The following is a 22353-nucleotide window of genomic DNA, read 5'->3' as shown; positions in this document are numbered from 1 at the left end:
AAAGCAAGGCTCTGCGTGAGATTCAAAAATGAAGAATAAAAAAAGGGGAAGAAGAAAAGGAGTCAAGCAGTTTGGATTGATGTCAGCGTACTGCCAAATAATCAATGCCAATTAATTATTCCCCCAAACAAAACAGCCAATACGAACAACCTCTGCTTTCTGTTTTCCGTGAAGACCCAACACATCCATCGCTTTCATCTCATGTTTATGTTAGACCGCTGTGGATGGATGGCAGCCAATTCCACATAATACAACCAAAGAGGAAAAAGATAAAAATTGCTTAGTGCCAATTCCATTTTCTTTCTTTTCTTTTTAGCCAATGCTTTGATCTTCAAGCATCAAGATTAAGCCTATTCTTCTACTTTGAGTTGAGGGTGCTCTGGTCATTGCACCATTTGCATTCTTGCACTCTACTCTTCATCATAGCTATGGTCCCTGCAGTGACAGGCGCGCGCGCGCGCGCACAGAGAGACCCAGATAAAAGGAACAGAATATAATGGATCGCACCAAGAGCTAGAGCTTGCCTCTTGCCTGTTCAATTGCTGGGTTGTTTAAGGAGCTAACAGGGAAAAAAAAGATAATGCATAAGTGAAAGTAATTACTTTTCTTTTATGTAAAAACAAACGAGGAATATGGAGTAATCATGGGGGCAAAGGCAAAGTGAGGGAAAATGAATACTGAGAGACCCACACAGATTCAATCATCAAAAGCATGGATGGACATAATACTGGTAAAGTAGGAACACTTCCCATGAGCTATCATCTCTTTAGTCTTTTGCCATTTCGCTTTTTCGGGTCTCGTGGTCTTCTCTGCTTTACAAATCAAGGAGGGGCTACGCTCATTATTTCTCCCTGGCAGGTTTCTGTTCACCGGTTCCCGTGATGCTTGACATTGGAGCTCTTGCTCAATCATTTTTTATGCTCTGTGGGCAGAGCAGTATTAGATAAGACATAGGGTTTTCTGGTGTCTCTTTAGACGAGACGATCAATTCTTGGTAAGTTTTCTGCTATGGGGGAGTTTCAATATTTACAGACAATGGTTCATTCTTTTAGTGTGTTCCTCCCTTTTTATTTATCCATGAGCTGCCAGATGATATGAAGTTAACTTCTAAGTCATATGAAATCCCTTCTTTATGCTTTAGAATGTTTGTCACTTTCCTCTGGAAGAAAATTTTCAAATCTTCTCCGTAGCTACGTCTGCATATGTTCCTGTTCCCCTGCTTAGGTTTTAAAATTTTCCCGTCCGAGATAACTATCGATATTCTTCGGTCAGGTTGTATATACCTCTTGTTTAATGCAATTTTAGTTCAACTACAGTGATCCTTGTTGGGAAAGCAGATCGACTTCTAAACGACGGCTGTTCATTCTCCTTTGCCATATTAGTGAATTTGTGGGAAGGGCAGTGTTGTATTCAAGAGGAGAGCTCTTAAAAGGCCAGGGGGCATAATTTTTCGGAGTTGTTTCTGTCCTTCATGTGCCGGCACAACCAATTCGTTGTTCCATAGGTAGATTAGGACCTGTTTCGGTCGCACCATTTTCTCTATAAATGCCACATCTTCCTTCGCTAGTCACAGCAGCTGCGGATCCTTGTTACTTGTAGAAGATGGCGGAAATTAAGCTTACCCGGGTAGATCCAGGCCAAACGAAGATTAAAAATGTTCCAATCGCCGTGACCCCAGAAGGCTTTTGGTGTTGTCCCTCTCCTGTTGTATTTCAGAAAAGCCTCAAAACTCAAAATTCTCTGAATAAACCTAAACCCTCCTCACCACCACCAAAAACCAGTGCTCAGAAGAAGACAGTCACGGCAAATGAGAGAAGACAAGCACCTACCCCATCAAGATTGGCGATGTCCGATGATCAGCAATGTACTGGTTCAGAAAGACCTCCAGGTGGCACACCTGTGGCCACAGGGAGAGCACCGAGACCCAAAGTTGAAAGTTTGCCGAGAAAGGTAGCTATTGAGTTTGGTGAGGCTGGAACTAGTGATACAAAGGTCGTTTTATTTGGAAAGCAGGGGTTCTGTGTGAAGTTAAGTGTCCACAGGGATGTTCTAACTGAGAAGAGCAGCTTCTTTGCTGAGAAACTTTCTGAACAATCTGGTTTGTCAAGTCTCCAAATTAATGACTGTGAGGATGTTGAAATATATGTTGAAACTGTTGGACTGATGTACTGCAAAGATATGAAGCAGCGTCTGATGAAGCAAAGTGTTTCTCGAACACTCAGAATACTCAAGGTAGTTTGATAATTGCGTCATGCTTTGCTGCTTTTTTCCACTTCAACTGCTTCAGCTTTAATTTTTGTTCTTTTACTTTATATCAATGCATCTCCCTGGGAGGTAAAACATTTCCTTCTGCTATTGTTCTTTAATGCACCACCGTTTTAAATTGTTTGCATGGTGTCTCTTTTGTTGCTTTTTTTCTGAATACAGATTGTATGCAAGTCCACAGAATATATCTGCGGATTAATATTCATGATATCCTAGTTGATGGGGGACAATCTTTATTTAACTAGTTCATGCTGCCATGTTATGTATCTTTTCAATATTTTTCAAGTCACCAGAAAGTTTCTTTTTTTTTTTTACATGTTTTTCAATTTGAACAACATTATCATGTGCATCTAATAATTGGTCTGTTTACATGCTGCATGTAAAATAAATTTCAATTAGATTGCATTTATGATGCATAGAATGAATACTTGAAGATTGCAATCCTATGGGCTGGCAGCAGCTTTGCTGATCTAACAACTGGTGTTTCACAGTTGTTTCTTTGGAAAATTTACTGATGCATTGTGGTTTAAAGGTTTAGAGGTAATGAAACAAAATGTGCACACTTAAAAAGTAGCAAGTGCTGTCATTAAGGCAGTGTTTGGTTGGGGGGAGGGGAGGGGAGGGGAGGGATTTTGCTTCCCTCCCCTTATTTGGTTTGGAAAAGTGGAGGGGAGGGGAGGGTATATTTTTTCCAATCCCTCCCCTCCGAATTGGGAGGATTGGGAGGGGAGGGTATAATTTTGTTGCACAATGACTAATATACCCTCTCTTTCAATTGCTACTTTTAATTATTTTAAACAAATTTAACAATAGTAGATTTTTAATAATATATTTAACAATGATAATTACTCTATATATTTATAATTACATGTTAAAAATATTTATAATTTTATTTTATTAGAAAAATAATTTTAATAATATAAGGATAAAACTGTCTATATATAATTATCTATCCTCCCCTCCTCTCTTGAACCAAACAAGGTAACATTAAAACCCTTTTCTCCTCTCGAGGCAAACAGGCCCTAAAGGAGGAGGAGAATTAATATGGGTTGTGCTTGTGCTTTATGTGATGCTTGATTTCTCACAAAGTGGCTTGTATTGATGAAGGATTAGCAGTTACTTGAGGAGTGAAAACTAGCTTAGCATCCTTTTTTTTTTCCGGTGGTTACATAAACTAGTATATACAAAAATAGCTTGTGATTTATACTCATATATAGATTATTACAAACGTATAGTTGACTGAAATACTAGAAGTTGCATAAAGAGGGGAATGCACTATGAAATATGAATGAACATCAACTATTCAGAAGATCATGGGAGGCACTTGTGAGGAGAGTGAAATAGATGACTTTAAGCTCTGTTAAGAAAGGTAGAGGAAGATCGAAGAGAACACTTTTGGAAGTTATTGAGTGAAACCTTTTAATTAATAATATTATTAAAAACTTAATAAATGATAGAGCTCAATGACGTCATATAATCCATGTAGTCGATCTCACCTAGTGGGATAAGGCTTGTTGTTGTTACTGCATTTAGAAGTTCAAAATTGGCTTTGAACCTATTCGTCATGTGTCTTCTTTGAAGATGGTGGCAGTTCGCTATTAGATTCCAGATGATCCACGGACTTTGTTAATGTTTGTTGTTAACATGTTTCTTTTAGATAGAAAATTAGGCCATATCAAGTTGGGAGATAATGAATGATCTAACATGTAATTATAAGCCAAGAGCTTGTTTTGAAGATGCTGGGATTAGGATGAAAGGATGTTTTAGGAGCATTGCATTTTGACCGAAGAAAGGACCTAACTTAATGTGATCCCACGTAACCTGCAGATATTTGTTTACTCCATTAACTCCCTGGATTCTTTACTTTGTGTGGTTCCTTTTGTTTATTTTCTTATCTGGGCATAAAGATGTTGACTCTTCTTATGGGTTTTATGTAAAATCTCTTCCCATTTTATTCCTTACCCTCTAAATAGAGAGAAATTCCTTGTTGAAAGGCCCCTTTGAAAGTTTAGAACTCCCTCTATGGTCAAGTTTTTCATTTAGAAAGGGTACTCAAGCAACGACATTACAAGCTTCATGCACCTTACATGGCTGTTATCTTTTGATGTTCGTGCAATTGCTTGCTGGGATAGAAACAGCTACTGTTTCATTTTACCCAGCAGCGAGTTACACTTGAAATAGACTAGAGATTTTTTAAACTTGACTAACCCACTGAGCTGGAAGCACTTATTGATGATTAAGTTCTATGGCTTTGGCAATAGCTTGTAGGGCATAGTGCTACGGCAGTGTGCTGTGCATGCTATCCTCTGATGTCTTTAGTTGGTGCTGAATGCCGAAACTATTCAGGGTTTAGCCTTACAACTAAAATTGCTTTTGGATTGGATTGTTTTCTCTGCTTCTCTTTGGCCTTTTTCATGTAGTTTCTTTTTGCGAATCACCTTATCCAACATTTAGAGGGATCATAAACATTCTCATTGTTGATGTTCTTTGTCATTTCATCTTTCTTGAGCCCTTTTCCCCTTGTATTTCTCCTCCTCCTATTTATATTCTTATTCTTGAGAGGTTTCTAAAGAACTTCACGTTCAAATTTTTATGAAGAGGTAAATTATTTAAATGGCATTATTATGACGTGACTGGAATATACATAGCTTTTGTCTGGGGATTGGTTACGAGTGTTTAATGTTTACTTATCAGTATTCAGGGAAGATATGTCACATTACTTTAAAGTAAACTGATAGAAACTATTTTGCAGGTTGCAGAATTCCTTGGCTTCAGCTCATGCATCCAGTCATGTTTGGAGTACTTGGAGGCAGTCCCTTGGGTTGGAGAAGAAGAAGAAGAAAAGGTTGTCTCGACAGTTCTGAGACTTCAAGGGGAAGGCATTGGGATTAACCCTGTGTTGAAACGAGTTTCTTCTGACATCTCTAATGTCCCTAAAGATACTCTTTCCCAAATTATTGAGCTTGTTCTGAAAAGCAATGAGGAGAGAGGTCGCAGAGAGATGAAATCTGTTGTTTTGAAGCTCCTTAGGGAGAATAACAGTGCTCCAAGCCATGCAAGTTCTGCTGAAATCTGTATTGACACGATACATAAATCATGCAGAAGTTGCTCGGATTCTTTGTTGTCTTTATTCAAGCAGGCTGCAGAGCTGGACTTTGCAAATAAACCCAACGATCACAAAGAAGCCATAGTAAAGCGCATAGCTCTAGAAGCTGATAACTTGTCGTGGTTGGTTGAGATATCAATCGACAAACAAGCAGCCGATGAATTTGCAGTGATGTGGGCAAACCAGCAGGAATTGGCTGTCCTACATGGAAAGCTACCTGTTGTATGTCGTTACCACATCAGCTGTATTTCAGGAAAACTATATGTTGGTATCGGAAGAGGGGAATTGTTGCCATCAAAAGAGACACGTCAGTTGTTGTTACAGACATGGTTACAACCTCTGATGGATGACTATGGCTGGTTGCACCATGCATGCAGGTCGTTTGATAGGAAAGCTGTGGAGGAAGGAATTGGGAGGACAATCCTTACTCTGCCGCTGGAGGATCAACAAAGTATTCTTCTGTCATGGTTGGGAAGTTTCTTGAAAGCCGGTGATAACTGCCCAAATCTTCAGAGAGCCTTTGAGGTGTGGTGGCGCAGAACTTTCATCAGACCTTATGCAGAAGGACAAGGTAATGTTGTGTTAGATAATTCAGCGACATCAAAGGAGCAAGTGTTGTAAAGAAGTATGAAATGGGATTGAAATATATATATATATATATATATATATTCGACTTTCACTTGGAGTTGATAATGGAGTAAGGAAGCATAAAAAATAATGTTGAATGGAGAATGCGGGAAACCTTGAGCGGCTGGCAAGTTTAGCCATCGTTGCTTTAATTGCTGGGAAAATTGACTGGATGTATAAAGATCGTTCATTGAATTCGCATTTTAGTGATTGCTTTTTGTATAAGCTGTTTGAGTGAACATGATGATATGTTGTTTCTTTATTTGAATTAATAGATGGTGAATTCAAATGCTTGCTGATTATTTCTTTCTCAAAGTGAAGAGATGCCGAGTAAATAAATACTAGTTCATATGGTGCAGTAATCCTGGGCAAAGTGGCCTTGGGTGAATGTGACTTGGGTGGTATAGGAAAAAGAAGAACTGGCAAAAAAAAAAAAAAATGGAGAAGGACAAAGAAGAAGTGCTAATGCATAACGCTATTGGATTTGGACCTAGTTTTAGGAATCATGATCATGATAAGTTTGGTATGTTGCAAGGAAATTCCTTTCCTAAACACAACAGTATTTTTACTTTGTTATGGAGAAAAAAAAATGGGATCAATGTTTTCAAAAGTAGATTGGACATTGAATCAGAAAGGCTAACAGTTTACAGTTCGCATGGTCAAATTGGTGACATAATAATTATATTAAAAAAAATTATATATGTATATAATAATATAAATATAAGAAATAAATATGAAAATTGCTATTTAACTTAAAAATGAAACTAAATACTCTAAGTTTATTATGACTTAATAAATTACATGATACAACATAATATCAAATGGTTAAAATATAAGTCAAGTTGTCAACTTCAACATATCATTGAGTAACAACTAATAAGGCAATACAACACAACACACCAACAACTTAAACAAGCATAGCATCATATTTATCTATTCATGACTTGTCAAAGATTGGTAGATCCTAATTAAGTCAAACATGAGTTTCTTGAAAATCATCATCACTTTAAGTTTTACCATCTTCTTGGAAAAAAGATCCCACATCAAGTCCTCCCATAATAGAACATCTACCATCAGACTGAATCTCATTGCCTCTTTCTTCATTATTACCTTTATTAAATAGTGTAACAAATCAATTATTGAAATTAATAAGTAACATATAATATAAGAAAAAAAACATGACTAAATAGAAAACATCAAAAGATCAAACATTCATCTTGATTGATAGAAACTTGTGAAATTATTGCATCATCATAAAGAATGGCTTCTTCTACCTCATCATAATTAAGGATAAGATACTCTTCATCTTTCATGATCTAATACTCAATGTCACCAATAGTTTCATTATAAATAGGATCAAAAAATCTTTTCTTATTATAAACTCTAAAACACATAACAATACCAAGGTATTAGAAGTTAAGAACTCATAATTGAACTCATGTTAAATAAATTGAATTAAAGTTTAGTAATGATTAAATAATATACCTATTTTTCAAACGAAAATTATAATGACTAAGCACAAGATCATTTAACCTTTTATGTTCCAACCTATTCATTTTTTAAGAGTGTATTATTTCAAATACATTCCAATTCCCTTTACAACCAGATGAAGATGAAGTTTGGCTCAAGAGTTTCATTGTCAATTTTTTAACATTTAGTGTACTATCTCCAAACATTTTCCACCATTCATATATGATATTTAGCACCAAAGATAAAAATAAGTAAGAACTATACTTTTTATAATTAAATGACAAGAATATAAAATTTACTTTGCCATAATGTGTTTATAGATTAAATGACTGAGGAACGACTAAAGCTATCAATTCTATCTTGATGCAATAGATTGTCTTGCACAAACTTGGTTTTGTTAGTGGTGAATGTCTTATCCAAATTATTAAGAAATCCAACCATGACGTCCAGTCTTTTAGAGATGTTCTACTTATCATAAAAGAATATAAGATTCAGGAAATAAACTACCACATGAAGCTTATAATGAAATTGAGTATCTCACCTTTTTCTTGATGATCCTTGTATAAGGCTTGTCTAAGGTTTTTTTTTGTTTATTAATATATACTTGGTAGTTTTTCTTAGCCTATACATGCCATCATATACATACCTAAGTGAAGGTCTCTCATCAACATCAACAATTCTTAATAATCAAATAAATAGTGAAATAATTTAGACCACAATTTAACAATCGCTCCAAAGTTGATTGTCCAACACAATCAAAGTCACATCCTTTACCCTTTTCCCTTTTGATTGTCTAGAATCTGTAAACACTTTACTAGTTATTAAGATTTGCAAATCATGTTTATGTTCATAAATACTTTTCAATGTAACAAAAATGGTAGCATATGATGATGATATGTCATTAAGCATGAGTTTGTGACATTGGCATGAAGCTCGAGTAGTGGTTAACTATACATGGTTGGATAATATGTAATTGATTATGAGGTAAGTTAATCAAGCTTGCATTTTTGACATGTCATTGGCTAACATAAACATATTGTATGATCATGGATGAGTAGTTCACTTGAGAGAATAGGGCAATAAGGAAATCTATACGATACTCACCAGCATCACAAGGCCTTAGTGTTTTAGTTTTTAACTATTACCCTAGATTGGGTATTACCCTGGACTAAGTAGAATGACACCCTATGAGTTTAGAATAGGGGAATCCATAGTCTGAGGCTAAGTATGGAGCCTTAGCTAAGTCACTCATCACAATTGAAAAGCAAGCCTACTTCGATCACGTAGGTTAGTCCTATATGATTTGATAGCTTATGAATTCAATTAGAAGATATAAGGAGAAGAATAAATGTGGAATGCATATGGTCATATATGATTTATCATCATTGCATTATATGCTTTTTAGTTAATGATCATTAGTCTTATTATACATGTTGAATATAGAAAGATCGTTATCTGTGATTCCCTACTTGATGTGCTTGTATTTACCACATTTTTATGTACTTGAATGTATGTGCATTGGTTATTAAGATTGTATAATCTCACTCCTGTTGTTTAATATTTTCTAGAAAATGCTAAGTACGCGGCTCAAGGGGAAGTATTGGAGGCTAGAGATGCTTAATTCTTTAGTAAAGCCTCTAGCTTTATAGTTTATATATTTGAATACTTATTATTGTTAACATTAAGGGTTTACACATGTTAGCTATATCTCATTTTCATGTTTAGATTATTCAACAATTACTTGTTAGACCTATTTGTTAACTTGAGCATGCTGATGGTTTGGCCCTAGAGTTAGAAATGAATTTGTGCAAATATGTTCATAAGGCTTATCACCTTCATTATTTGATTCAACTTGATTTATTAAAGAGAGTCTTATTATGCATGTTTGATATTGCAATTAAGCCTATGTTATGAATTAATATTCAGGGGAGACACTTTTATATATCCAAGAGGCTTTAATGCTCTTGCTGGCACGCAGTGTTTCAGGATCTTTATTTGGTATTAGATTGAGTTATAATTGGTAGTAGTAATTAGATATTTAATTTGTCCGTGTTTAAACTCTTGGATTGCCCTAATCTAGTATCCGAGCAATTAGTTAAGTAAGGTTGAAGTTACTTTTTTCATGTTGCTTACTATGTTGTTAACACAGTGCTTGGTGTGTGTGTTGGCCTTCACGAATAGGTCATGGTGACTTGTGCTGTGGCAAACGTGCCTTCAACAATGGCAAGTATGTCAATTCACAGTTGGCCGTGGTAAGGGAACTTTTAGCCACAATGAGCTAGTGCAAATTTTCAAAATTAATATTTTGTCATTTAATGTCCCTTTCTCAAAGCTAAGTAGTATATTTAATTTTTCACATATTCTCAATCACTCTAATTGCTAAAAAATATTATATCAATCTTTTTAAATATTTTTTAGATCCCAATTTCAAGGTTGGCCTTTATTACTATTATTAACCTTTAAAGCCATGATTGATCCATTTGGTTAAGGGTTATTGTAAGGTCTCTCTTTTTAATCTCCACTTAGTTCCAAGATCAAGGTAGTTAAAGGACTAACTCGAAAAGATTACCAAGTCTGTAAGTTTTACAAAATAGGATCCCAAAATTTTAAAATTTAAAATACCTCAATATACCTTTATTAATTTAAAAATTAGAGCTAAAGATGTATGTGGAAGCATGAGATCTTGCATATGTTAAAACATTTGCAATAAAGTTGAAAACCAAAAATAATGCAACAAAAAACAAAGGCACACTATACCTTGTTTCATGTGGGTCATGGCATGTTTGCATCTGTACATTGCACTGTGGTTCAAGTGCTATATGTCACGGTGTATCACTCATTTTTCACAATATTGTTGTTGCCATATGACAGCAACTAGGGTAAACTTTTGATGCACCCCATTTCTTTGCCCAATGTATGATTGAGATGATTTACGTATTTATAGAGAGCTTTCTCCTAACTCTAGCTAATGGTATTAGTTTCACAATTAAATTAATTCTTAAACAAAAATTAAACATCCATTTCTTAACTTACTCCTTTTAAGAATTCACCCAATAAAAATTGAACATCCATTTCTTAACTTACTCCTTTTAAGAATTCACATTGTAAATAGAAAAGTAAGAGGTGAAAAGAAGTTTAAAAGGGAAGGAAATGTCAAATTTGTCATGCATACAAGCTAAATATACACTAATTGACCGATTAATTCATCTGTAAATTAAGCTCACCTAATAATGTTTCTAAATTTCAACTTCTTGTTAAGATAAAGAAAATTATAGAATATATATACAATAAATTGTACCAACGAGAAATTTACCAATAGACAATGTTCACATGATTTCAATCTAAAGATTTGAATATTTAAGGAATTGAAATACAAAAAAACTTAATATGTTGATGAATTAGACAAATGAAGAAGAAGATCAGAACTGAAAACTTAAAAGACTATCGAACAAGAAGAAGGGGATGGTGATGGTGGTCGACTGGTGGCTATAAGTAGAGGCAAACAAAATGATCGACGAAATAAAGAAGGAGGGAGGATGAACTTTAAAGTTTTTCACGTCATGAGATGCCTAACTTAGTGCATGCCATAGTCGACATCAATCAATCGGGGCTTGAGTGAGGGTTGAAGCCAATCATGTAGCCACAGTCATATTGTCATAGAGAATAAGAGGAGGAGGATGAAATCGAAAACATATGCTCTACTGTATGTCTATGCATCGTTTAAGTTTTAGGACTTAAAAAGGGAGAATGGGTCATTTTTTTGAGTCGTCTGATTTTTAAAAATTGAATCCAGTTCCCTATCTAAAAGCTAATCTAATAAGGTCTAATTTGGTCCAATCCCCCAAATGATTTTTTCATGTTGACAAAGCCGATAGCTTGACTAGTTAAAGGTCCAATTATTCGATTTGGTTTGGTTTTTAAATCATTACATGGGAAAAAAGAAAACATGGGGAGAAAATGACATTTATCATAATTAAATGAAGAAGAAAAAATGAAAGGAAAGAAAAGTGGAAGAGAAAATAGGGTGTGGGGCCCATCATATTTTCACCCCAAATTTTATCTCCACAAGTAGAAAGATTTTGAAAGTAAAATCTTTTTTCTACCATCTACAGATCTAACCTCCTCTTGTTTTCCCTCTCCGTCTCACTTGTCTTGGTGCTTGAACAATACTAATTTTCATTTTCATGCCATATTGCTTAAGACCTATGTTTATAGAACCACTAAAATAGTTAATTATGAGGTTGTGGGGATGCTTGGATTGATCATTGGATTGTTAAGACCATTACAAAGAAGCAAATGACTTCACTTTCTTTAGCAATTAATTTAATTTGAAAATATAATAATATGAAAATACATCTTTCAATAACTAATTTGATTTTAGATTATTTTGATTTGTTAAATTTAATATAATATTTTCTTTCAATTTATTTTGACAAAGATAATTACATAAAACATGATATATTTTGATATAAGGGTGTTACAGTCATTACGATATTTTCTTATTTTCTTTTGTTTGTATTTTTTCTTAGGGAGAATCTCACTTAAGGCCCTTGGAACACAAAAATTTGTATTTAGGGCTCAATAGAATTTGAAAACGCATTGCAGGCCTGGAGCCCTTTTTGTAAATTTTGTTGTGGATAAAAAGATACATTTGCCATTGTCTTAATAGAATGTTTATGTATGCATAACACAATATCTATCAATCATTAATATTATGTTTATGAATGCACAACACATTTGGTGGATATTAACTTAAAATATGTTATTTCAACAAAAATATTTTATTCACTATGGACTTTATATTATACAAATGTTGCAGGTCTACATATGTTCATTACGTTGAGAATTGATGGACATCGTATTATGTATTCATAGACATTATGTTGTTCATCGTTTGCTTGCTTATACATTTCATTTCAAGTTAAACCATATCCATAATATATGTTCTGCACTCATGAACATTATGTTGAGGATTTATAGATATTGTATTGTGCATACATAGATATTCTATTGAGATAAAGGCAAATGCACCTTTTCATCCACAATAAAATTTTCAAGAAGGCCTTTGAGCCTACAGTGCATTTTCATATTCTATTGAGCCCCAAATGTAAATTTTTGTATTATGGGAGCCCTAAGTGAGATTTTTCCTTTTTTTTTATCTATATAAATATGAGGAATGATAATATTTTTTTTCCAATTTTATCTTTTCTCCATTTTCTCTCCTTTCATTTTTCTTTCTTCTCAACTTTTCTTCCTATCCAAATAAAGGATTAACTTTGGCGTACTTGCTTGTTCCTAAACCAAGTAAATAAAGATGGCTAATTTTGGCAATTGTGGATGCAACCTTCTTCTCTCATTCAATTTATTTACACAACATTTAAAGTAAAATTTGAGTTTTAAATGCCTAATTTTTCCTATGTTTTGCAAGATTTTATAGTTCATTTTACTTCCATTTTTTTACTTTTATGAACTTCTTTATCTTTAATTAGTTCATGTAATGATTCTTGGCCCTTGATTAAAAAACACGGGTTCCAAACTTTCATGTAATGATTCTCGGCCCTTGATTAAAAAACACGGGTTCCAAACTTTCTTTTCTTGAATAAATTATATGAATAATGACTTCATTGTAAAAGAGCATTGTTTTTGAATTAGAGGGGAAAGCAATAATGGCTTAAGATTATAAGCAGAATCAAACTCACAACTCCCCATTTAATGGGAAACTTGCATGCCACTAAACTATATGGCCATTGGCAAAGAGTTTTGTTCTAGAAAGAAAAATATAACATAAATTTAATTATTAGAACAAACTAGGATAATTGTATTAGAAAAAGATTAATGAATAATTTTCTAGATACTTTTATGGGAAGGTTAGACAATGAGGGATGTTGACAAGATGTGATGAGAATGAGAAGCAGACAAGGGAGAAATGGTGGTAGCTAGTGACAAAAGGCGATCCTGTTTCTCACTTCTACTCTCTCCATCATATGCTCCATTGAATCTTGCTACTTCTGCTCGCTTTCTTTTTCAAGTTTATTGTAGTTAGTTTTACTTATCGATGCCTTATTTATTCACCCATTCTTATAATTCCCCTGCATTAAACACACACACACTCTCTCTATTCCGTTCTTCACTACTAAGTAGTTATTTATCAAAATTTGTGCATGAGGATGAGTTATGGATTGGGCGAGATATCAAAAATGAGTTACTATTACATACATTAATTTCTAAGGCAAGTTGATTTAACAATGGCCCTTTGTTGCTCCGAGGACTTTAATGGGCAGTGGTCCTTCTTCGTTAAAGCTTATCATTCACTAGTCCTACTCATGCCTATTCTCTCGTGCAATCTGTTTTCACTACTCCAACACTTCCTCCTTCTATCAATTAATGTACCCTTCTATTGAAAAGAACTAAATTCTAACTCCTATCACATGAGAAAATATAAATTTTCATAAAATTACATTTTAATTAGAAGGTAGGTAATAACAAAATTAACATTCAAAATAATCATAAAATATATTATATGATTAGTCCTGAACACATAATAATAAGGGACAATGTCAATATAATTTTGATACCATACCAAAATGCAGATTACATATATGAAAAGTTATTTAAAAATTTAAAATAAGTAACATGGTACAAATGATATAATGTGAAATAAAAAATTCATTTTAAAAAATTTAAATAAGTTCGACTTTATCTTTAATCCTTTATAAACATCGTTAGAAGTTGACTATTCATCTATAGTAGTCTGAAATATATGCTCAAGCTTTTGCAGGTCCCTTTGTTTTTTTAGCTTCTTGATTTTTCTATGGTTTGTTTAAAGATTAAAAAAAACTCAACTATTCCCTGCCTCGTCCAACACTTGACACGAAAACAAGCTATTTAAATTAACTGCTCACTATCTCACTGAAGCTTCTTGAAATCTTGGCAAACCAATCATCGTAAACAAGTTTTTTCACTTTCTTACTCTTTAAAATGACAAACAAGAAGTCCAAGGCAATTTCATTACAAACTAATCAACTAATCATCATAAATAGAAGCGGATGATTAGTCTTCTAAAGATATGTAGAGATGGAAGTTTGAAAAAAAAAGTTTGCAAGTTTAATTTAGTGATAAATTTGGAAAAGCAAAGTGAACAATATATTATCATACTTAGAACTGAGTTTTGCTAATTTCCTTCTCCAATATAGCAATAAGTACTAAACAAAAAAATTTCAAATTTTCTAAACTTCTTAGTTATTTTTTTCACATCACATCAAAATAATTAGGGTTAAGGTGTATTTTTATTCTTGAATTTTTTCTCGATGAGCAATTTTATCCCTGTACTCATAAGTGGGACAATTTTATTGCTAAATTATTTTTTCGAGTAGCAATAAAACCCTTGTTAGGTAAATAGTGCTCCTTAAAAAAATAATTTAAGGATAAAATTGTCCCACTTATTTGTATAGGGGTAAAATTGCTTTTCAAAAAAAAAATTAGGGATAAACATGAACTTTAACCTAAATAATTATTTCAGATACTTGACCCCACAAGATAATATCACTCTATCGAAATTTCCACTCCCTACTTTCCATTATCAAAATAGACAAAATTGTGGATGTACCCAAAAAAAAAGTAAAACAAACAGAAAGAGACCAAATCAATCTTTATTCATTAAAAAAGAAAAGAATTTTGATCTTTAAAAATTCAAATAAGACCGAAGGCAAAGACAGTAAAATTGAAAAGTTACTACAGTGAATCATGACCTACTTCCAAATCCTGCTATGCTTGGCTTTCAAAACATTTTTCTTTTCAAAACTCAATTCCAATATATTTCAATTTCATCTCTTTCATTCTTTACTCTATTTATTTTTTCCACCACCAACTTCATCTTATTTCCTACAAAGTCAGTTCTCTTTCTCCATGCTATATTCTTAAATTTAAATTATCTTATTTGTAATGATTATACTGATTCCCTCACAAATATATTCTTGACATCCTTGCTCTACACTTCTTGCTTCTTCTATATCCTCCTAGAGCCTTCCGTCATTCCCTCCACATAAAAATTAAATTCAAAAATGATCATAAACCCGCGCTCAGCCCACTCCTCTAATTACCTTCCTCAATTGCCATCACTACTCTTTTTAACCTCTCCAAAGCATCGACAATTCCGTATGGATAGGTAAAAACATTCTCATTGCTTTAATACTTTTATATGTTATTTTGTTTAAGCATCTTGCATCTTTATGTCTTTTACAATAACTCCTGCTATTATCAAAACCACCATTACACAAAATCCCACCATGCATCTGAGATGAAATTGTATGAGCTAAGTATGAAGATCTGCCTCAAGAAAATAAAGATTGCCAAAGTAACCCACCGTCACTCTTCATTAATTACAACACCTACTCATGCTAAACAGAAAGGATGCCTTACTCAACTAATATCCGCTAATCATTGCAACAAGCTCATCCTTCCTTCGGTCAACCTTACTAACAATCAACTTTAGCTCTCACTTCCAGCATTGCTTCAGATGGAGGATAAATTCCTATTCCCACCACTTGATAAAGCTACCACGTTCGAGCTCGATCCTAACAAACCACCTAAGGCAGAACTTGATCACTGAACAAACCTGCGTGAAATAATCTTTTGAAACACATTGTGTCATACTTTTGCTTCTGTATTTTGACCTCTTTTGTTTACCTTTTGATGTATATAGCCATAAGGCAGCTTCAAAGTAGTCCTGAAGTTCTTATGATGCAACATATGCTTTTGTTCAATATCACCAGAAATGTATCAACTACATTCATCTTTAGTGTTTGCCTTTCCTGTACATTTCTTTCACATTTGTTTTTGAGATAAAGCTTTTGAGAGATGGTGGGGCGAACAACAAGGAAAGAAAAGTTTAAGAGATTCAAAAATGGCAAGGCTGAAAAACATTTCCTAGCTCCTTATGGTAACATAGAGATCAGACAGAGTGAAAGATGAGAGTGATGGTTATTATTGTCAAAGGTAAGTCGAGGGACAGAAGAGAGAGTGTGGGAGAGGCATAAGAATTCCAGAATAATGAGAGGGAAGAAGATGTGTCAGATAGAACTACTGATCAGAATATAGAAATTTAGGAAAAAAATATTTGTCATTTGATTGAATTAGTTAATGGCGGAGATTATGATCCCTCCATTGTGTTAATTCAAAATCATCCTCCACTCTAAGAAAATATTGGATAAGCTGATTTACATAAGATAATAAATTAAAAGACCATAACTATGAATTTCATGGTAAAAAAAAAAGAAACTAAAAATAGATCATTTGTGTTACCTATTTTTCAAAACAATGATAAATATGAAACCTATAATAAAAATAGAAACATTATAAAAAAAAATTTGCGGAATTTCATAAATCTCAATTTTAAAACATTTGTTACCTATATTTTATAACATAATAAATTATAGGATCAAATTTTAATCTACACAATAATTTATAAAATAATAAATTTCTAAACAATATTTTATTGTTTAAATTTTACTATATTCAGGGATAACAAATCTTGGATTATTAAATTATTTCTTATTTTTTTTAATATATGGAGGATATGTTATTTATGTTTGCCATATGTACAAGGGTGAAAAATTACAAAATGAAAAAAATTATTATATAAATTTTAATTTATGTATACAAAACAAATAATTATTGTTTAATTTATTATGTCCAATAATTTAATTTGCTCACAGTCACTTTCTTCCTTAATGGTAGTTAGTTCATTCACCTCCCGTGTTCGATGCACAATTTTCACGTATCAATTTGACTTTCCTTTGCATAGTAATTAAATATAATTATTTTACCTATCAATTTCTATAATAATAATTTTATTATTATACATCATGAAATATATTACTTCTAGATAATGAAATAATAATTATCTTTCATATATATTTGGTTGTTGTCCAGTCATAGCCATTTTTGTTAAAGAAGAGAAGTCACCTGATTGTCGTTATCATTCAGATAACTCCCTTTCAAATCTCTTTGTTTTCTTTTACATGATTTTACATTTTATAAAATTTTATATAATTATGTTTGCAGTATCGGAAATTGGAGGCAATCTACCTTACCACAACATCACACACGAGATAATCACATCAACAATATATAAATTCTATTTTCTTAAAATAATAAAATAATATATAATAAGTAACTCACACTAAATATATTTTCTAACATTTTACATCATGTATGATAAAATATTTTCCAAAAAATTCTAGTTTTTTTTAAAGTTCTATTGCTTTAAAAATATAATAAACAAGGTTACAAAAATAAAACAGTATAATGAGTTGAGCTTTAGGGAAAATATGGCAATTGTATTATTTTTAGCTTTTTACATGTCAATGAATCATTTAAACAAAGTTGTTTCATATGTCAAAATGTTAGATATATTGTTTTGTTAAAAATCTTATTAAAAATCATTGTATAACAAACTTGAATGATTATTATACATTAAAGTTGTATAATAACTGTAACACTCTGATTTCTTAATCCTATAATTAGCTATTAATTAAGGATAAAGTGATAATTAGTAAGAGAATTAGAGATTTAGATGGTTAGTTGATAACTAATATTTTTTGGATGTTGAATGAACAAATACGAGTGAAAGAATCGCGTCCTAAAATGAAGCAAGTGTGCGTGGTGAGAACTTTCCTCAATATGCCACAAGTCGCGGCATAGGCTACATGTGCCACGATGCATGGACTAGAAAATGACCCTTCAGTCATGAAATTGGGGTGAAGTTCACGAGTGAAAAAGTGAAACACTCAAAATAGAGAAGAGAGGAAGCAAGGGTTAAATAGGGCAAGTCTTTTTCGAGCATTGAAAGGCACTTCTAACTAATAACTTATCGAATAAACTTCGTATAACTCTTACCCACATTTCTCTGAATGAGTTATAGAAAAATTGAATCGATAAAATTTTAAGAGTTTGATCCTTACTCAATAATAATAAAAGAATTCTCGATAGTTAAATTAGAGTTCTGCAATTGGTTTAGAACTAAAAGATAGAGCTTTGAATATATAGGCTCAATTTGGCCCTAATTCAATGAAAATTTAAGGTGAAAATCATGTTTGAGTAAAATGAGGCCGGTTGAAGTGATGTAAAGTAATAATTGAGTAATAATGAACCTAGGATGGATAAATAAAAAAAATAGACAGCTAAATATAAACATAGTTGATAATTATATACTTTTGGTCAATTGGACTAATTGACTAAATTGTGCCAATTGTATGTAGATTGGCATATTATGTGTGTGAGTAGCAAAAGGAAGCTTGTGACGAGCTATAGTGGTAGTTGAAATTCATGACTAACCTTTATAGTGACAGAAGGGTTGAGATAATCAAATAACTTTCTCTATTTGACTATTTATTGTTACTGTGTGTAAGTATGCTATCTAGTTTATGAAATTATTTTAAGCTAAGTATGTTTTATGGTATTGCATAAATGTTGCATGAGAATGACTTTTGATCAAAGAGATCAGTGAAAAAACATGTGATGTCATACTTAATACACACACACACACACACACACACTATGTGTTGTGAATACATGTATCAATGTGAAACTTATGATTGATTCGAAAAGCATGACCATAGAGGTGAGAGTTTATCTATGTGGAGTATAGTAATAAGACCATATGGTAGTATTTTCTTTAGTGCCTGATGGGGTGCAATATTGAATAATTATATCTTCTTGGTGTCTTTTGAGGTGCAGTGTCGGAAATTATCTTCTTAATACCTATTGAAGTACAATGTTAGAAATTTTGACTCTTTAGTATTAATGTAATGCGATGTTAGAGTTAACAACATTCCATTGTGCGTATTGGGAAAAACTATTGTCTAGAAGTATGATAGAACACCTTTAGCTAGGTGATTCTATCATTAAAAGTGGGCTCAAAACTAATGAGAGTATATATTAGTCTAAGACAAGCCTACAATGTTGACTCGGGGTGATTTGAAGGTTTGGTTGATAGTGATGATACTATGTGTTAGAAAAGTGATGAATATAGTGACAAAAAAAGTGAATTGATATGTGTTGTTGAGATTTGAAATGAAACATGTGTAAATATTATGTTTACCTGTATATTATGTTATATTTTTTTATAGTTACATGTGATAGATAAACAGTAGTGAATTATTTTGTTATTAATATTATTATCTCACCTTTATGGTTATATTTTTACAGGGTAAAGTAGTGATCAGGGCAAGATAAAAGAAAGAAAGGACCGAGAAACAGTGGGATCAATGGGAAAATTCTCGCAACAAATGGAGCAAATTCATAGTTGATACATTTAAGAAAGAAGGGACCGATAAAGAGGACCTAGCCAAATTTAGCTATTTCTTACAGTACACTGGTACGGGGCGATCAAGGGAAGCAAGAGAAAGATAAAGAGTGATATCTGCTACTTCAGCACTGGTTTAAATGAAAGGAAAAAACCCAACTGGTCGCCTATTAAGCCAACACCACACTAAAGCTTTTATCCATTGGGCAAAAGAGTTAACCTCATGAGTGACCTGTTTAATTCAAGGATCCAATTCTTGAAACAAAAATAGGGCCTTTAAACTGATGGTTGAGAAAAACCTTATGGTCAAAATAGTAAACCAGGATCTTTTAACTGAAGGGCAAAAAAGTGGCCCATTTAAGTCAAGGGTCCAATGCTTTTAACTGGTGGACATAAAAGTGAATCCATTTTAGAGGCTCATTTTAACCGATTGATGCAATATTTGTATTTTTAGTTAATAAACCTATGTCACAGTTAAAAGGGCCAATCTTGGGTGTGCAAGCCGAAATGAAGCCATGGAAAAGCGAAGCCGTAACTGTAGCCTGTAACAGGGAAATGAGTCTAGAGCTGGAAAAATGATCGGCTTGGCCGGAGGAAAATTAGGGGATATATTGATAATTGTTGGAGATGTTGCTTATTTCACTCTCTGTTCTTTTACCCTTCAATATTTCCCCCTCCACTTGCCCCGGTTTCATTGGGCCAACCAGCATTTAAAAATATATTTGTCAAGGGCCCCCCATGTGGGCTGGAGATAACTTTTTGTGTGCTTTCGGGGTGGGGGTTTTGCAGATCTGAGAGGACTGCATGAGTTCAATTATTTGAGGACTCGGCATTTTCTTACAGCTAAAATTTCAGGGAGGAGGATGGGCCCAGGCCCAGAACGAAATGTTTGGCCTCATCTCTCCTTTTCCCGGCGATCATGGACCCATGTACGGCCCGATCCTGTCGGTGGCCATTTGATCACGGTTCCAGCACGAGCAGGACGCTGCAGTCTCGTCTCAACCGGATGTTTCCATCTCGTTGTTGTTATTAGACTTTTTAAAATTTCAATAATAATAATAATAATAAAAATATCCCAAACAAATATATGATTAGAGATATATCTGTTATATCCAATATATGGATCCAGTAAACAAGGGAAGCGAATTACGTAAATGGCGGTACTTGTCCTTGGTCCGCAGATATAAGCATGTTGAAATACACTGACGTGAATGTGAGAGGAAGCCAAGATGCGTTGATTATAGTGGAGTTATAGTTAGTTAAACACCGAGTGTTAATTTTGGGGTTGAAATAAGATAAGCACGCAATCTTGCACGTATTAATAGCAGGTGACAAGGCTATTAGTAGGGCATATGGCTACTCTGCATGAAGGTGGGGGATTGGGTGGGGACGCCCATTAAATAAGAAATTCGTCAGCTTCTTTCCCATTGAATGTGCAGGAGTGTAGTTATCATGGCGCCCCCACTCAAGACAAACAAACCATTCTGGCTCTCTCTCATGATTAGCCACCCCAGTCCCCCCTCTTATTTTGTGTCACTTTGCTCAATATGACTCTCTATTTCCTCTCTTTCCCTTTCAATATACCACCACTCTGATCCCATTTAACACTCTACTCTTGCTTGTGTACTGACATTGAAGCTGAGTTTCCCTATATATTATTATAATTTAATTTGCCCCCTGCCAGTACACCTTTTTTCAATCCGGTCTTCACCTTAATTATATTTATGCCTTGTGTGGTGACTACCTAATTACTAGTAACAACCGCCACATCTTAACTTTAATGCGGAAACAATGATGTGAAATAGCTCAAGGTCTCCACCATTCAAAAGTGATAGAGGCATCGGACCAACCTTGTAGAATTCGATTGGTTTTAGTGCCCGGCACTACCCGGTGGTGTTACGTTGCTCCAACAACAAGAAAATGCAAATTTTAGGTGAGCCGTAATTGTTGCTTTGCAAGCTCTTGTTTTAGTTTTTACGGAACAAACTTGGCACTGTTGGAGGTAGTTTAGACGCCCCACATGGCACAACAGATTCATTAATATTAATATTAATTACGCGTAACAGAAACGGATTTGACAAGCTCCTTGGTGTCAAGACGCGTCCTTCAGCTCCTGTCTACCACCGTTCCGTTACATGTATGTTGAGCCTATCTCTCTACATGTATGAGGGCTTGGTTTCTTCCTAATATTGAATATATTAAATTCTGTTTTGTTCAAATTACATAGCAAATTTCTTCAGCATTCTACACACGTTTGGTCTTCTCAGCTACTCACTGCCAATACAAATCCTATATGGACGCATTTATTCAAGGGAGTAATTAATTGATCATAAACAATAATCGGCCCCCCCTTTCTGTGTTGATTTCATCATGACTCGGTCAATATGATTAAAAGAAGAGAAAAAGACATCATCTTGGTATTCAACCGAAATGAAAGCCGTGATGGCACGCGACAACTTAATTAATTTACTTATATTATTAAATTTCAGTATCCAATTTTCATGGAATCATGACGTATTCGCTTTTACATGAACTGAGGTTATATGTACCGCTCTGCGCCGCGAAGGCTAGTTTTATTCGA

The 22353-nt window shown here is 33.7% G+C and overlaps 1 protein-coding gene across 4 annotated transcripts; it reads left to right on the top strand.

Annotated features, from left to right (window-relative positions):
* Positions 1–363: 363 nt before the first annotated feature.
* Positions 364–6300, top strand: LOC129322771 (BTB/POZ domain-containing protein At3g50780-like). Of its 4 annotated transcripts, none has more exons than XM_054969143.1 (3): positions 364–730; positions 859–2232; positions 5018–6300. In XM_054969143.1, exons 2-3 carry the CDS (start codon positions 1603–1605, stop codon positions 5990–5992), a joined length of 1605 nt encoding a protein of 534 aa, XP_054825118.1. In that variant the 5' UTR covers positions 364–730; positions 859–1602; the 3' UTR covers positions 5993–6300. The 4 variants fall into 4 exon arrangements, with proteins under 4 accessions (XP_054825118.1, XP_054825119.1, XP_054825117.1 ...); XM_054969144.1 differs by having other exon boundaries at positions 364–735; XM_054969142.1 differs by having other exon boundaries at positions 364–994; positions 1317–2232.
* Positions 6301–22353: the final 16053 nt, after the last annotated feature.

Source organism: Prosopis cineraria, unplaced genomic scaffold, assembly GCF_029017545.1.
Source record: "Prosopis cineraria cultivar Desert tree isolate PC_DT_omini unplaced genomic scaffold, ASM2901754v1 PC10, whole genome shotgun sequence".
Taxonomy (NCBI): domain Eukaryota; kingdom Viridiplantae; phylum Streptophyta; class Magnoliopsida; order Fabales; family Fabaceae; genus Prosopis; species Prosopis cineraria.
The sequence above is the reverse complement of the archived record's forward strand: the minus strand, read 5'-3'. Positions and strand labels throughout refer to the sequence as shown.

Coding starts and splice junctions, on each gene's coding strand:
- LOC129322771 (XM_054969143.1), top strand. CDS start 1,603: ATGGCGGAAATTAAGCTTACCCGGGTAGATCCAGGCCAAACGAAGATT. Junction 2,233..5,017: donor GAACACTCAGAATACTCAAG/GTAGTTTGATAA, acceptor ACTATTTTGCAG/GTTGCAGAATTCCTTGGCTT.